The sequence below is a fragment of the Branchiostoma lanceolatum genome, chromosome 2, assembly GCF_035083965.1.
Source record: "Branchiostoma lanceolatum isolate klBraLanc5 chromosome 2, klBraLanc5.hap2, whole genome shotgun sequence".
NCBI classification, from domain to species: Eukaryota; Metazoa; Chordata; class Leptocardii; order Amphioxiformes; family Branchiostomatidae; genus Branchiostoma; species Branchiostoma lanceolatum.
Window position 1 is genome coordinate 27,142,265 of NC_089723.1, and position 16,588 is coordinate 27,158,852.

The 16,588-nt window shown below is 43.3% G+C and overlaps 1 protein-coding gene across 3 annotated transcripts; it reads right to left on the reverse strand.

Moving 5' to 3' along the window:
• Nucleotides 1-2,316: 2,316 nt before the first annotated feature.
• Nucleotides 2,317-12,511, reverse strand: LOC136428311 (polycystin-1-like protein 2). Of its 3 annotated transcripts, none has more exons than XM_066417714.1 (6): nt 12,407-12,511; nt 6,785-7,009; nt 6,458-6,608; nt 4,626-4,814; nt 3,608-3,955; nt 2,317-3,280 (listed from the first exon to the last, which is right to left on the reverse strand). In XM_066417714.1, the coding sequence occupies exons 1-6, from the start codon at nt 12,434-12,436 to the stop codon at nt 2,433-2,435; spliced, it is 1,791 nt and encodes a 596-aa protein (XP_066273811.1). In that variant the 5' UTR covers nt 12,437-12,511; the 3' UTR covers nt 2,317-2,432. The 3 variants fall into 3 exon arrangements, with proteins under 3 accessions (XP_066273811.1, XP_066273812.1, XP_066273810.1); XM_066417715.1 differs by lacking the exon at nt 12,407-12,511 and adding an exon at nt 9,927-10,030 and having other exon boundaries at nt 6,827-7,009; XM_066417713.1 differs by lacking the exon at nt 12,407-12,511 and adding an exon at nt 9,927-10,030.
• Between the last annotated feature and the right edge of the window lie 4,077 nt (nt 12,512-16,588).

Consider the following 16,588-nt stretch of genomic DNA (forward strand, 5'->3'; position numbering starts at 1 on the left):
ATTGTGGACCCAAAGCTCAAAATGAATTTATACTGCAGGACAGGCTGAGAGGCATGGCACGACCGGGAATCGAACCCTGTCCCACTGGTGGGTGTCATGTCGGCCTGTACGTGGAGGCATGTCGCGTCCCCTGAGAGAGATGCCGGCTCCCAGCGCCGCGGACCGGAACATGTGTAAACTTTGTCGGAGATGAGGTGTGGAAACGAATCCATCACCGTCTTACCGGAGTAATCGGATCACCTGACAATACGCTAATGGCTGCCAAATCTCCAACACAGACACCTGCGTTACCAGGAAAGGCTGGATAAGACACAGGATAAATAGCGTCTTAAACCGCATACGGGGATTTGAGGGCTGGTTTTCTTTTGCCTGCATTTTCCCATGTAAAAAACGCGTCCTGAGAACATTGCTACTTCCGGCGTAACTCCTGTGACGTTGCACTTAGCTCTGTGTTACAGGCGAAGAGGTCCGCATCATGGTCAAAGTGTCGTCCGAATGCGCTGAGGGGACACCAAAGGCGTTTACGTTTTGAAGTGCTGTTTAGGACTCCGTCTATTCCCCGGGTACCCGACATCCTAGCCTCTACCAGGCTCCGTCCTATCGTTGGGAAAATAGTAGAAATCAGCCGAGGTACTCCGCTATACAGGGTAGGTCCACTATACAGTAAAGTTCCATTTCGAAATGGATAGTGGACCTACCCTGTATAGCGGAGTACCTCGGCTGATTTCTACTATTTTCCCAACGATAGGACGGAGCCTGGTAGAGGCTACCGACATCCCACTTTGGTTTGGGAGAATCAATGTATCCAGGCGAGCCCAATGTTTTCTGGAGTCATAGAGGCGAGCCCGAGTTTTCGAGGCAGGCCCAGGGTTAGTCGCGCCAAACAGGCCAAGGTTTAGGGGTGACACCAGGTCGGGCCCAAGGAAGTATAGGGGTAGGGGTGGCACCGAGTCGGACCCAAGTTTTAGGGGGTGATCTGGGGGAGGATGCAGTGACCCGCGGGTCTCCGGTAGTTACCCAGGGAAAGCGTCTACTCAGATAATTAGGGTCAGACGATACTTAGCATTTGGCGTGACCTACAAGCGCGCGGTCAACACGCGACAGCATTAACGGAACGCAGCATAACAGAACACCTTTCTCACCCGGCCGACTTGCACTCTACACGCACGAAATGGTCCCAATAGCGGTACATACACGCTACCGTCTTACTCAAACAAGCCTCCCTTAATGGCACGCTACGGGAGGACTCGCAACAATAAGCTTTTCCGCGATAAGGTATGTCTAAATAAAGTTTCACAAGGACTGTTGTAGAGGGGTGAAAAGGGTGATTAAAGGAGTTCCGAGGCTCGATAATGGGAGGTACAAACAGTTGATTGTGGAGTACTGACTTCTTGGCAGACAGCGGCCGCTCGACTGAGATTCTTTAAAGGATATTGACACCGGCGTGCTTGATATAGGAGACCAAGGTAGCATCCTGAAGAAATAAAAGCACACCAAACTTGTGAAATTCTTATTTTCATTTTCAAAGAAACGAGCGTTTTACAACATAATTATATATTGTGTGGGGCCTTTGAAAAAGCGTAGTGAAAGTTGGGTACGCCTAACCGAGAAAACAACGGGCAGAAATCTAGAACAAGGTCTGATCAGTACGACTTGGACGCGGTTAAGGTTTGCAGGGCGGCTAATCTAGTGAAATTGACTTCGTACTATTTTACCAGTAAAGAAGTGAGAGAAAAATGGCTTTGTACTGAATATTGGTAGCAAAGAACATAAGGATTCCAAATATAGTTTTTGGAACCATATGGATGACGTCATCATGTTTTATTGCCCTTGTCATAATAATTAATAGGAAGATTTATGGACCTTTAATGGTCAGAAATATATACTAGAAGTATAAGCGCCACGATATATATTACTTTTTTAGCACTTAGAGAGAAACAATCAGCCGCCTTGACAACCTTAAGTACTAAATGAACGAAACGTTCTATCATTTTATAACAAGACTCAAGTCAATCAGTCCAAATGCTGCTCATCAGGCACGTGTTTTTTCGCACCACAAGACAGCGCAACAAATCTGCGTTTTAACATAGGTTCGCAGGGAGGCGCCTAGCAATGCAGAGCGACAGCGACACTAGCTCAAGACTTCGTGCACTTCGCGATCGAGGGAAGTATTCAACGTCGGCTGACGCCGATAGCCACGGAGAATGTTATTGATTTCTAAGGATTTTCTAAGTCATTTATGAAGGATTTCCATATAGTTTTGAAGCATCTAAGATTCAATAACGGAGTGTACAATTAAGACAATACAAAAGAGACTTGCATAATCATGTATATATTTCTAAGGAATATGTAATATTCTCTTTACGTGAAGCCAATCACAAAGTTCTGCTGTATATCTACAGGGATAAATCACGTGTTTACTGCGCTGCCGGTCAGCCAGAAGCCACATCCGAGCCATTGCGGCCATCGAATTCGAAGGACTGTTCAAAACAGAGCAGTTCTATACCGGTGGCATCCTTGGTCTCAAACTCGTACACAACCACATCCTTGCACTTTCTGACTGCTTTCGCCTGATGATGGCGCATGCGTAGCGACTTGGTCCCTTCCATGATGATGGTCTGGAGGGTAGGAGGAAGGTCGTCTCCTCTCGGATCTTCCTCTGCTTTCACACGTATCAGGGCCAGGGCCTCGCACAGAACCGTGGCGAACACCATCATCAGGAAAAACTGGAAGGAGATGTTGAACAAGAAAACCATCACTGGACCGAGGTGAGGTGAGACGTCGGTCACCTGATCGTAATCGAAATCGCCCAGCATCCAGTTCAGCATCTCTTGCAAGGTACCGACGAACGTGCTATAAGTGAAGAGGTGGTTTCCCACCACTAGATACACCATCTGTGCGAAGGCTGCCACAGATATTAGGAAAATGACGCTGAATCCAGACAAGGGTGCGGCGGCCTCCAACATTGTAGCCGACAAGAACGTGACGCCGTTGATAATGTAGCCTAACAGGTGGAGAAGTTTGACTGTGGTCAGGGAGATCAGGATGCCTAGCGTGTACGTGTACGTCTGAGACCAAATGGCTACTTTCCTGTAGTTGACAAAGCTCCCCCATGCGCCTTCTTCCTCTACTGCATCCATCTGATGGTAGATGACGTCGGCGACGTACTGGGTGTAGAAGAAGACCCCAAAGGTACCAAAGGCTTGTGCGATGATGATAGAATCCAGAATGTGCCAGAAGTGTTTGAAGTACTGGAAGGACATCTTGTACATCCTCCAACCTGTAAAAAAGTACAGAATCTTACTTGAATACATATTTACTGGGAAAAGTAATTTCCACTCAGATAATCCATCTCTCTACTAGTATGTTGTAGCCCTCTTAGTAAAAGGCACAGAATGGTAGAATTCTCATCAACAACAACCACACTGAGACGACAGCAACTACAATAACAACAACAACGACGAAGACGACGACAACAGCAACAACAACAACGACGACAACAGCTACAACAACGACGACAACAACTACAACAAACGGACGACAGCGACGATAACGACGACGATGTAGACAACAACAATAACAACGATAACCTCATGGACACCCTTACCTTCAACATATACTAAGTATCCAGACAACAGCAGCAGGAATATCTCAGACACCAGGAAAGAGATGGGCAGGTCCGCGAAGCCAAAGTACGGCGGAAAGATTAGGACTTCATGCGTGGGAAAGGCCGCTCCAATCACGCTGAACTCCACCGACAACAGCACGGTCGTCATCAGGTTAGAGTTCGGGTTGTACAAGGTCAGCTGCACGAACACTGCTCGGGTTTTCTCGTCGATCCAGTTGTTGTCTCGGAGAGTACGGAGGATGGCAACGCTCTCCGTTCGGTTCTTGCCGAGCTCCACCTGGTAACCACCACCGTAGTAGACTCCGTGTATTCCGTGAAACGAAACCTCTGGAATGGAAAAGTTGCAAAAGTGGTATACTTCTTTTGACGGGTAAGACGTTACAGCCGCCGTAATTACTTCAAATGTGAGATGTAAGCTAAAGCCTCGTGGTAAAGTAAGCCACAAACAATAAAAGGGAAAATAATCCAAATATTTGTTGTTCTTAACAAAAATAACTCGTAGGTTCGGCTTCTTCTCGTCTATTTGTGATGTTAGAAACATACGTGATGGATTTGTTTATAGTATGGTCAAAACGCAGGAGGAAAATAAATTTCTCACTTCTAGACATAGATTGAAAGTGTGGAAACGTCCCCATAATTTAATCAAAAGAGTATTTCTATCATTGCTATATAAACTACAATCTACAATCTACCTTATTTAAGTTACAGAATTGGCAAATTCTTTGCTCTAGAGGTGTGCTTCCTGATTCGATATGTAGTTTGTGAAAATGTTTACAGCACAACCATGCCCATTTCACACATTACATGCTCCACTCTCGGGCTCACGCCATCCTCGAGTTCCTGACTTTCGGTCAGGTGTCAACGTTCACTTCATATGGTGATAAACTTACCTGAACACGACAAACTGACAAACATACCAACAAAAAAAACGTTTTCACGGAGGTAATAGAAAATGAGAATGTTTCAGAAGTTTAGAGTCATCAGGATACTGACAGACCTCGGAGCTCTTCTGCTGTCCGATGGATCCAGGCTGACAGTCCGGGATCTGTGACGTTCTGACCGGTGTCCTTTTTGGGGGTCCAGCCAACTCCGTAGTCCCTCCAGTCTTTGTTGTAAGAACTGAACGGCTCCTTGCAGTGACCAAACGTACTCGATAGGACGTCATTAGGGATAGTAAAGGGCGCATCTGTAGAATGATATATGAATGATACGTGATGCATTCTCAGCGTTCTCACAATAATTGTCAGTTGTTCCATTTATAAAAGGAACTAGAATGGCAACATTTTCGGGAAAATGCAGGATATTCCCCTTCCATTACCTCAAATATGACATCCTTAGCATCGGCTGTAAGGGTATTATGAAGTTTCTGCATAAATTATGCAAATGAGGTCGCCATTAGCATAATTTATGGTCAGGTGTGTTCACCTCTCCTAAAGGTACCTACATCTGAAATATGACAATCGTACGGTGAGGGACATGCATAAATTATGCAAACGAGGCCCTCATTAGCATAATTTATGGTCAGGTTTTATTACCCTTCCTAATGGTACCTACATCTCAAATATGACATCCGTAGCTTTCACGGTAAGGGAAATACAAGTTTATGCCTAAGTTATGCAAATGAGGTCCACATTAGCATAATTTATGGCCAGGTGTATTCGCCTTTCCTAAAGGTACCTACAACTCAAATATGACATCCATAGCTTTTACGGTAAGGAAAATTCAAGTTCATGCATAAATTATGCAAATGAGGTCCTCATTAGCATAATTTATGGCCAGATTTCCTGACCTTTCCTAATGGTACCAACATCTCAAATATGACATCTGCAGCTTTTACGGTAAGGGAAATAGAAGTTTATGCATAAATTATGCAAATTAGGTCCTTATTATCATAATCTATGTCCAGGTGCATTCACCTTTCCCAAAGGTACCTACATCTTAAAGATGACATCCGCAGCTTTTACGGGAAGGGAAATATAAGTTTATGCATAAATTATACAAATGAGGTCCTCATTAGCATAATTCATGGCCAGGTGTGTTCACCTTTCCTGAAGGTACCTACATCTCAATTATGACATCTGCACCTTTTACGGTAAGGGAAATACATGTTTTCCATACATTATGCAAATGAGGTCCTCATTAGCATAATTTATGTCCAGGTGCATTCACCTTTCCTAAAGGTACCTTCATTTCAAAGATGACATCCGCAGCTTTTACGGTAAGGGAAATACAAGTTTATGCATAGATTATGCAAATAAGGTACTCATTAGCATAATTTATTGTCAGGTGTATTCACCTTTCCTATAGGTACCTACATCTCAAATATAACATCCGTACATTGTAACATAAGGTACATATAACTTTCTGCAATACCATTAGTAGAGCTGCCACCGCACATCTACTTGGTTTTTGGCAGAAGAAGAAGAAAGAAGAAGAAGAAGAAGAAGAACAGGCAAGCAAAAACAATATATCCCCCTTCCCACTGGAAGGGGAATATAATAATATGCATATAGGAACATTAAAACAGGGAATGTTGTTCAGACCCTTGTAGTGCCCAGTGGCACATAGGGCAGCAAGTTTCCTTGCTGTTTCTGTAGCAGGCTATTTCTTTACACTGAAGGGTTGCTAGCTCTTCCCCTTTAACCCCCATTTTACGTCCCTTCCAAAATACGGTACAGCACCAACCGAGATGTCCTGACCACGGGACTTGAATCGGTTAACAGGAGCTCAACTGTGAGGCTGCTACCCCCTATATTTTCATTGCTTACATCAGAAGCGGTGGGGTGTGTGATCTTTTTGTTCGTCGAAGTAATGAAAACATAGTATTACCCTGTGATACTCGCTCTTGTCTGAACTTCGTCCATTGCACCTTATAGAGCGAGTTTCTCTGTAGGGAGTTATCGTACGCGTTTCCACCGTCATACAGAGCCTCCATCAGGTGAGTCTCTGACCAGGTCCAGAAGGAGGACGACGTCTTTATCTGTTGAAAGGATAAGAAATGAACAAGAACTACTCCATTTACCTTAAGCACACTGAAGTAGCCGTTTGGCTATCAATTCCCTATTGGTGACGAGGTTTGGCAGCAGGGAAAAGATAAGTACTGTAGATGCATCTGTGATATACTTTGATTCTATAGATAGAGATGTAAAATCTTACGTAAGAGAAAGGTTTGTTAGCGCGGGAGCCTCGTCTAATCACCAGCTGTTCCACCGCCTCCCTCTGGTAGAAACTCATCCAGTCCCGCTGTAGGTAGGCCACCAGCATCACGGCAAAGGCGAAAACCAGGCTAAGGACCACTTCCTTCAAGTGCTTCTTAGTTCTCGTGTCCAGCTCAGGGAAGACCGAGGGCACTTCTGCTTCTGTAGGGCTCCCGTCTTCCAACTGGAAAACGTCAAGAATCAATGTGGATGGTCAAGTCACATTGTGAAGGATTGTGCTGTAATATATAGCTTAGTTACTTTTGAACAAAGTGATACTGGAAAATATTTCTACCCAAATACCATGTCAATAGAAGAGATAGTCAAGACATGAAGGCATTGGGAGGATAAAACTTGTAACATGTTCTGGTACCCATGCCAGTCCCCTCCTCACAAGCCAAGTCAATAACTCTGTTATTGTACAAGTTTGGCCTATGCAAGTAAACGATGTGACACCTTTTGATTCAGTAACACACAAGGAGATATAGAAACAAGCACTAAACTATAGACTTGTTCTCTATATGACAGTGCAATAAGCCCATTCACGGTTGCGACTACGCATGTGCAGTGTCAAAGGTAAAGGCCCCTAGCTTGTAAACAGTTCTCGTCTAGACATTGTCTAAATTTGCATATCAATGCCCCGACGGGTTTTGTTTACGTCTCAGGGGCCTTTACATTTGACACTGCACACGCGTAGTCGGAACCGTGAATGGGCTTATTGATGTTATATATGTATCGCCCATACCTATAGTATTGGCGATACATATTGTTTTGGGTCATGTTTCTTTGTCATTCTTCTTCTTCTGTCAAATCTTCAAAGGGCTTCATCTCATCGTCCCTAGGCCAAATGAGCTAGAATTTAGTATGCAGTTAGAGTTAGCACATACCCCCATACTTTTTTCTCCCTTTTTTAAATAAAATTTATGCGTTTAAATGATTTTGTTGAGGATTTTTGGCTATTATCAGACGTACATTTGGGCCTCTTGTGCTCTGGAATTACATCTAAATGACCTGAAATTTACTATGGGGGTACATTGAACGAATATTAAAAGAACCTAGCCTCCTTCGCAAACTTCCTATAACGGCGGCGTATATATTGGGAGGGGGGGGGCAAAGTTCTCTAATGCCGCTAGGGGGTTGTGTAGCCAAGGGAGTTGTGTAGCCGGGGGACGACCGGTCGTCCCTCAGCTACACAACTCCCTTGGCTACACAACTCCCTTGCCGGCATTAGAGAACCTTGCCCCCCCTCCCAATATATGTACGCCCCCATTATAGGAAGTCTGCGAAGGAGGCTACAAAGAACCCCATTTTAGCAAGGTGGGCTAATTCGGTCAGCCAATGAGAGAGCGCCTATTAAAAAGCTCTGCTTCCGAAAAAGAAGTCAAACCCAGCTAGTTTAGATATAGCCAACAATTGTATTTAGTACCAGTAGCCTATTGTTACAACAAAGTCAGACACAGTTTACTGACGCAGGTATGTTTTTCCCTATGTTTTTACCATGTATTTGCAATTAGCCCACGGGCATGAACTTGCAATAAACTTCTTATCAACATACTTACGGATTTATTAAACTCGACCTTATTGGTTGAAATAGTCAATTCAATTTGGAGCACTAATCTGCCAGGTGCAGATCTAGACCGGCACAACTTCACTGCCCCTGGCTCCTGCCCTTGTGTTGTTATCTCCATGAAAAATGGAGATATTGTTTTTGGTGTGTCTGTGTGTGTGTGTGTTTGTGTTTCCGGACTATTGTAGTCAGCATAACTCAAGAACCTCCTGATGGATTACGGTGATATTTGGTATGTGGGCAGGTGTTGTGAAGCCGAAATTCAAGGTCGATTTTGGGCCCCCTGGTATGTGACCTTGGTACTGCAGCAGAAATTCAATTTTTGTATCTCTTGACCTGGACGTGCTATGATCTTGATTTTTTGGTGGCAGATAGCTTGTGGTGTAATAAAGAAGTGGTGTAGGTTTGGGCCCCCTAGCAGCTTGCTCTGGAACTGCAGGGGCGTTATCGTGAAAATCTTCTAAGGAGAATAACTGAACAAAGGAACGACGGATTTCCATGATATTTAGCATACAGGTAGCTTAGACAGAAATGTACACAATGAAGTGCAAATTATGCTAATTAGCACTTAATTTGCATAGCTAATGAAGAAAATCTATATTTGCAGTGTTTCCATTATCAGACTCAAATACATGTAACCTATGTTGTTTATGGAAAGTGGATCATCAACAGATACCAGTTATGCAAATAAATTCCTAATTTGCATAATTTATCCAAAGTACCATATCTCATCTAATTGGAAAATTATAGGACTGTCAATATGATACTTAGTATGCAGGTAGCTTAGACAGAGATGTACATAATGAAGTGCAAATTATGCTAATTGTGACTCAATTTGCATAGCTAATGAGGAATATCTATATTTGCAGTGTTTTCCATTATCAGACTCAAATACATGTAACATATGTAGTTAATGGAAAGTGGAGCATCAACAGATACCAATTATGCAAATGAATTCCTAATTTGCATAATTAATGCAAAAGCACCATAATTCATCTAATTGGAAAATTATAGTACTGTCAATATTACAACATGTGTAAGTTAGATAAAGGCGTTTATGACCAAGCATACATCATGCAAATGTGTAAGTCATTTGCATGAATAGAATTGTTCATGGAGATATGAGGTCGTGGAACTCTTGTTAATACTGTGTCCTACTGAAGTTATGTGCAATTGAGAAGGTTCAAAATCTACGCCTTCAAAACTTTTCTGGTGGTGTTTCTCGACATAATGTATTTTTCTACATTCCACTCTGCACCAACATTTTGGGCTCCCCAACCTCCATTGTAAGAGTCTATGCGTTACAGTTTTACTGCATACGTAACCCCTGTGTACTTTATTTTTGCCGGGTATTAACGTTACAACCAAATACATTTGTACGAGAAAACCGTTGAAAAGGTATATGATACCATATGCAGCCTGAGGCCACCCCAACAAAGAAAAGAATGATATAATCATCGAAAAGATGTTTAGCTTGTAATTGACTGTGGACGAGTCTCTTATGATATTTAGTAATGGACCCCACAACACTCACCGGCAACTCGTATATCCGTTTCCTGACCATTGTGGCACCTCTTTAAATAGACAAACGGCACACCGAACCCCCTCCCACCCGATGCGTTCTGTTGGAGATAATGGAGATAAAGTGTGTTGAGATATGTTTCTTGACGAGCTGGACCATGCCACCTGTGGAATCTTCGGCATCAAAATGTAAATTAGCCCAACCTTTTTTTTCTTGGCGGTGGGTTCGCATTTTCCCTTGTTCACATTGAGCCATCAACCTGCCTTATTCGTATTTTAAAGTCTACAAAGGCGTCTAGTTTTTTTGGGCCTTTTTGATCTTATTTTTCTTAGTCTGAAACATTAGGTTGATGGCGGCATTTGCTCTGTTTCTACATGGCTCTGTTGGGTGCAGTTCACGTCTATATCGACAGGTACGCCTTCACAGCGTACCTGTTCACAGGATTGCCTAAAAGTGTACAAACATTTGCATGCTTTGTCCAGCTTTGTTCAAAATAGACGTAACCCTGGATATTTCACATGTGTCTTCAAATCGGCCTAACTTGGGATCATTTGAAAGATGTTTTGATCAGAACATGCAATCTGTAAACCGTTTTTGTATATCGTGCTTCCTTGAGAAGTTCGAGCTAACCCTGACTTAGAAATAGCCATAACCTTGAACATTTTACAAGTGTATTCAAATGGATTGAATTTGGGCTCATTTGAAAGGTCTTTTCATCAGAGCATGTAATCTGAAAACCGTTTTCGTATACGGTTTTCTGATTACATGTTCTGATCAACAGTCCTTTCAAATGAGGCCAAGTTTAGCATATTCGAAGACGATTGTGGAATAATCAGGGTTACAGCTATATGCGCTATTTTGAACTTAGGGTTAGCATCAAATTGCGCGTTTAAGACATTTAAAGACTTTTAACTCCTCAAGAAAGCAACATATGATAAAACGATTTTCTGATTACATGTTCTGATCAACAGACCTTTCAAATGAGACCAAGTTTGGCATATTCGAAGACGATTGTGGAATAATCAGGGTCACGGCTATTTTGAACTTAGGGTTAGCTCTTATCGACGCCGCTTTGAAGAAAAATTCCCTGAATCAACACATATAGAAAGGAAACACGTACCATAGGGTCCAACATATCTGATTAATAAGAAAATTCTAGTACTAAGAATTTTACAATGTTGAATCTCCCGAGGTTTGTCGAAAGCTCATAGCGATGACGTCATCGGCCATGATGCTATTGGCGAGTCACTGTTTGCGGCCTCGGAGCGATACCCGGAAGCGAAGAGTCGCCGAGAAAACATCCTATAGGGGTTTGATTTTACACAAACAGTGATCTGGATGCACCAGCCTAATTTTTCACCAAGTAACCTGGAACAGAAAGACCGCTAAAAATCCTTACTCCAAAATAATATGGCACTACCAAGTAACCTGGAACAGAAAAATCGCTAAAAACCCCTTACTCCAAAATAATATGGCACTACCACGAAGAATATTTACTCCGGGAAGGAGGGTGACCTCCTGATGGTGTATTAGAAATGATATTGTTTGCACGTTCGCAGCTAGAACTCGCGATCACGCATTGGTGTGTAATTTAGCAAATCGTCTGCTACGTTGCGTTGATGATGCACGTTGTCTTTTTACACCGTAGTTGCTTTTGTTAATGTAATACATTTATTTGAAAAGCATCCCTACCTTGGAACAGACCATTAGTTTAATGCTTTGAGAGTGGGCGTTGGGAGGTTTAGTGCTAAGCAGATATTAGGCCACACCAACTTAATTTTATGGATGACATCCGCGCGCGCATTGATTTTCGCCTGTTCTCAAAAAAAAATCACCTCCGAAGAAACTTGTAGACTCATATTGCCGCAAAGGGGCAGCATTGAGCCGGCTTGTCGTAATACACTATATACACTCACATTGTCCAACACAACTGGTATGTATGTGACTCGTTGCGATTGAAGTGGGCGCCGCCCCTCATGAGCCCAGTAGTATATTGTTCATGATATGACAATACTTGCTCTGACTGAAGGCGTGATGTTGTGTACACAGCCGAACACATTTTTTTCTTTGAACGGCCAAATGTTACATATGGGTCTTTAAACCAGGCATCATCCATGTTAAAAGCACTTTAATATTTAAGCCTGGGTGCCATCCTATTTCTACCGGGGCTCCTACACTCGCTTCCCTAAAAAAAAAATTAGGGAAGCGAGTGTAGGAGCCCCGGTAGAAATTAGGATGGCACCCAGGCTACTTTAATATGAGCTAATGCCAACAAATAAAGACTTGTTTGTTTGTTACACTGTGTTCTGTGGTTTAATTGGCAATACCAGCTATTTAGTCCTCCGGTTTATCTTTTTTTTTTTTTGCTAGATTTTTCTTTTTTTCGCCCTCGCGCATTAGTTTTGGGGACTCCAGAGGATGTCATCCATAAAATTAAGATGGTGTGGCCTTAGGTATTTTGCATAGGCGGAAATGGAGACCATAACGCTCACCGACAACTCGTATCTCCGTTTCCTCACCATTATGGCACCTCTCAGACAAACGGCACACCGAACCCCCTCCCACCCCGATGCGTTGTGTTGGAGATAAGGCGAGATGTTCTCCTTGACGAGCTGGACAGCACCACCTGTCGAATCTTCGGCATTAGAATGTAACTTAGCCCAACCTTTTATCGTGATGGTACTGGGCTCATATTTCCAAAACAATTCATGTCTTCTCCTTGTTCACATGAAACATTTAACCGGACAATTTTGTATTTTCAAGTCTACAAAGGTGTCTCCTCTTTTCAACTATTATTTTCTTAATCTGAAACCTTGAAAATGCCTAAAAAAAGCCACTTGTATCGCAAAGGATGGGCGTCGAGATGTCTCACGCGTATGTCATCGTGCACGGCTGGCACTTTTGTAATAACGTAATGCTACATAAAAGGAGTTATAGGTGGGAGACTCCATAGGCGGACTACACCTTGTTAAAGAGGTGATATAAGTTCTTTTAAATTGGAGGAGCCCTATATACACTCCCTGTTTTAGCGATCAGTCATTATTTGGAAAGGCTACACAGAGAAACTTTATGCAGAAGGAAGTCTCTTTATAACGTTGTGAAGCCCTGATTTTTGTTCCCTTACATTGCATGTTTCTTAGATGTGCCGGGGATCGTGATTAGTCATATGCCTTTTTACTTAATGAATTTCCGGGGTGTCAAAAATATAGCAGCGTGCGTGCGTGCGTGCGTGCGTGCGTGTGTGTGTGTGTGTGTGTGTGTGTATGTGTGTGTGTGTGTGTGTGTGTGTGTGTGTGTGTGTGTGTGTGTGTGTTTGCCTGTATGCGTCTCATCCACCCCTCACTGCTGACGTCTAACTTTGGCAAACGTCCAAAGATGGTAGTACAGTAGACTAGTTATCCTAGTTGTTACGTGTTACGTCTCTGGTCAATGAGGTCACGTCACCAGTACGCGGCTATTGTTTACCGTCCGTCAAACCGTTCAGGCATGGTCTTGCAGCTTACCTGATCTTCATAACATAACTTTACATTTGATCAGAGTAAGGCAGTGCCGGGAAGAATATATACAATCTACAACACTCACTACCGCCTTAGGTTCTATCAATTAGTAGATTTTTATCAGACATTGCCCCATGGACGTTTTGAGTATTGTTGTTTTGATGTTGTTTCTTCATGTGTGTATTCTGGACAAAGTAAACCTTGACCCATATGTCACCTGTTCTATCTGTTCACTGTTTTCTTAAAGAACTTTCGAAACCGTCGAGTTATAACGTTAGAAGTCGCCGGTGCAAGGTCCAATCTATCATGACTAATTAGCATACGACTGGACCTACCTATTTTGTTTTCAGGGGGTACAGAACTGCTCATCATTGTTCACTTGAACAGGTGTTTTTTAGATTCATGAATGATATATCAGATCATTTGATATCATTTATAACATTTAACACAACACACACAGGTCGTACCACCACTGAAAATGGGATGTGTGGTTATGTAGACCTCTTGAAAAAACCTACCACCCCTGTTGTGTCCACTTCTTAGCTCCGACATGACCCTTAAAAGAACGTAGCCACGCGGTGACTTGTACACTGCGCAGGTGGAGACGACCACTTGTTGTGCAGTAGTTTCGTGCGCGTTCGGACTCGCACTGACAGTTGAGCTTAGCTTGTCACGAAGTGACTATGTTCGAGTGAGCACGTCAGCAAAACGGACACGTCTGAGAAAAGTGTACAGACGCGGACGTCTTTTTTTGACAGCAACGAGTTAGAAACTACAGGGAGTGTTTGCCTTGGAGGCAGGTTGGCAGCAAATTATAGTCGCTTTTCTTGACACGAAGTTTGCGGACTCAGCCCTACGGCGCAAACCTGTCCTGAGGAGGAAGTAGACCGTCCTTCTCTCGGACGGGCCGCAGTTTATACTCATGCTGGCGTCCTGTGCCACGCTAGATGAGTAAACACGGACTTTGTCGTAAAGTTTGGGGAACTTCTGAAGAGCTTGGCAGTGCACACAATGCCATAGGGTGCGGATTACGAAAAATGCTGTTGCTTCTCGTCGTCTTGAGTTGCTTTGCGGGGCGGGCCTACTCGGCCTGTCCCACCGCTGGGAGTCCAGGGACTTCGGTCAACATCCAGGCGGGAGAAACATGCACCTTGCCACCGGGCGACTACAGCCTGGCGAGCCTCACTGTTTCTGGTACCCTGGTGTTGGAAACAGCGGAACCAAGTATCGTGAGAATCACTGTGACCAACACCTTAGACGTCAGGTCTGGGGGACGGATCAGTAGTGACGGGCAGGGGTACATCCACGACGCCGGATTGGGAGCGGGGGGCGGTACTTCCGGAGGTGTGTACTCACTCATCATATACAACATTCAATAGACATGTACAAAGAGTAATGTGACAAGCGTTTAATTCATATTTATATTCTATATGGATTAAAGTGCTAACCAATTCAATTCATAAGTAGCCTGAGTACCATCCTCCGTAGTGACCAAGCGACAAGCATTGAGCCAGCGGTCACTACGGAGGATGGTATTCAGGCTAATTAATTAATAAGTCTAATTAATAAGACTTCCTCATATGTAATACGAGCTTTGTAATATATTTGACACAAACATGCTTTACTTTTCCATGTTAGGGTATGCCAAGAAATGATGTCATATAGCCTACTAAGGTCAACAACATGCATGGTTCAAGGATTGATTACAAAATATTGGTAACGTAGTTTCATGAAGACAAAGAGACTAATGACCAGAGTTTTTTTCTACGTGTTCTTTATCCCGATGTCTTCCTGTAGTATAAAGGGATGTGACGTAACGTTAGTAGGCTAAGGTTACGTTCGGTCATGATGAAGTTATTCTAGCTAGTGGGTGAGGTCGCGCATAAAGCAACATGTGTATCCGATTTCCCTGGAAATGTCTAGAAGGTCAACCAACCACCTGTTCCTTAACCTTAGAAAGAACAACCATCAAGTCATTTGCAGATATGTACATGTTGGCGCAGTGTTCAGCTCTGTAGATTTACTATGAGTGTCATTTGTATGATCCTGGTACGGTTGTCCTGCGGCCATGATTGTTTCTTGAGGGGGTGGATAACGTGATACCAGTCATGTCTGCCTGTCAGCCTGAGTGAAATGTCTCCGCCAAGTGGCGCAGTGCCCTGAACTAACGTTACCGACAAATCAGGCACTCAGTTGAGCATACTAACAATGTGTGCGTGTAAACTGAAAACATCGTAAATGGCATCCAAATTTATTATAGATCTCCCATTCCATTCTCGGTTTTCATAGCTGACAATCTCTAGTTTCTTAGTCTTGTCTCCACCACCCTCACACTTAGCCTCCAAAGCAGGCTAACCCTACTCTAGGGAACTTATCATTCCCAACCCCAGCCGTACCCACCCCCCACTTACAAGCACTCGAACTGTCGTCCATTTGTATTGAAGGCCGCAGTTCGACTACCAATTATACACATTGTGTTTGGTTGCGCAAGATCTGTTGATATTATGCCAACACGATCGCAAATATATGCACTACGTGACCTTCTCTTCCTCTTAACGCTTCAGGGTTTGATTCTGTAGTTTGTTTACGGGCGTTGCCCTGGTGATGTAAAAGAACTTATACCTCACTGGACTTAAGATATGTTAAATCACCCGGTTCAAGAGTATTGGCACTGGCCTGGTATTTACGGCGAAGTATATCATGATTCAATGAACATTGGCTTACAACCTACAAATCCATGAACGCACTAATCAATGTACATTTTAAGGCTTGGTCTTTTACATATACACGGGCTAAGTGTACATGTTGCTGTTACGCTATGCTTGTGTAGAGGGGTAGCTATAATGTAAACGAGAAATAGAAGATCACAACCTTCATGTGAACGTACTACAGAACGTTGACCTCATTAATATTAGTCTGTTGGAATGCTTATTAGCGGATTGAGTGGGCCTTGTGAAAATGAATCACTAAATGGGATATACGTGCTCAGTATCGCCCAACGTGTAGAGAAAGCTGTATTGTTTACCTTTGAACCTATTCCTGTGATTTCGGGAGGGGTGGTGGGGGACAAGTTTCAAGTTTGGCTGCGCTTACTTTGTAACAAACGTCATTGAGTCTACATGCAGTGGACTGTGGGTCAAGTTGTTACGGATGCCGCACATTGTCAGTTTAACTCTT

Bases quoted from the DNA above. Each gene is read 5' to 3' on its own strand.
- LOC136428311 (XM_066417714.1), bottom strand. From the start codon at position 12,436: ATGGTGAGGAAACGGAGATACGAGTTGTCG. The intron at 6,609-6,784 runs GTAAGATTTTAC...TCCTTTCAACAG, and splicing joins CTAACAAACCTTTCTCTTAC to ATAAAGACGTCGTCCTCCTT. The intron at 3,281-3,607 runs GTAAGGGTGTCC...ACTTTTTTACAG, and splicing joins ATACTTAGTATATGTTGAAG to GTTGGAGGATGTACAAGATG.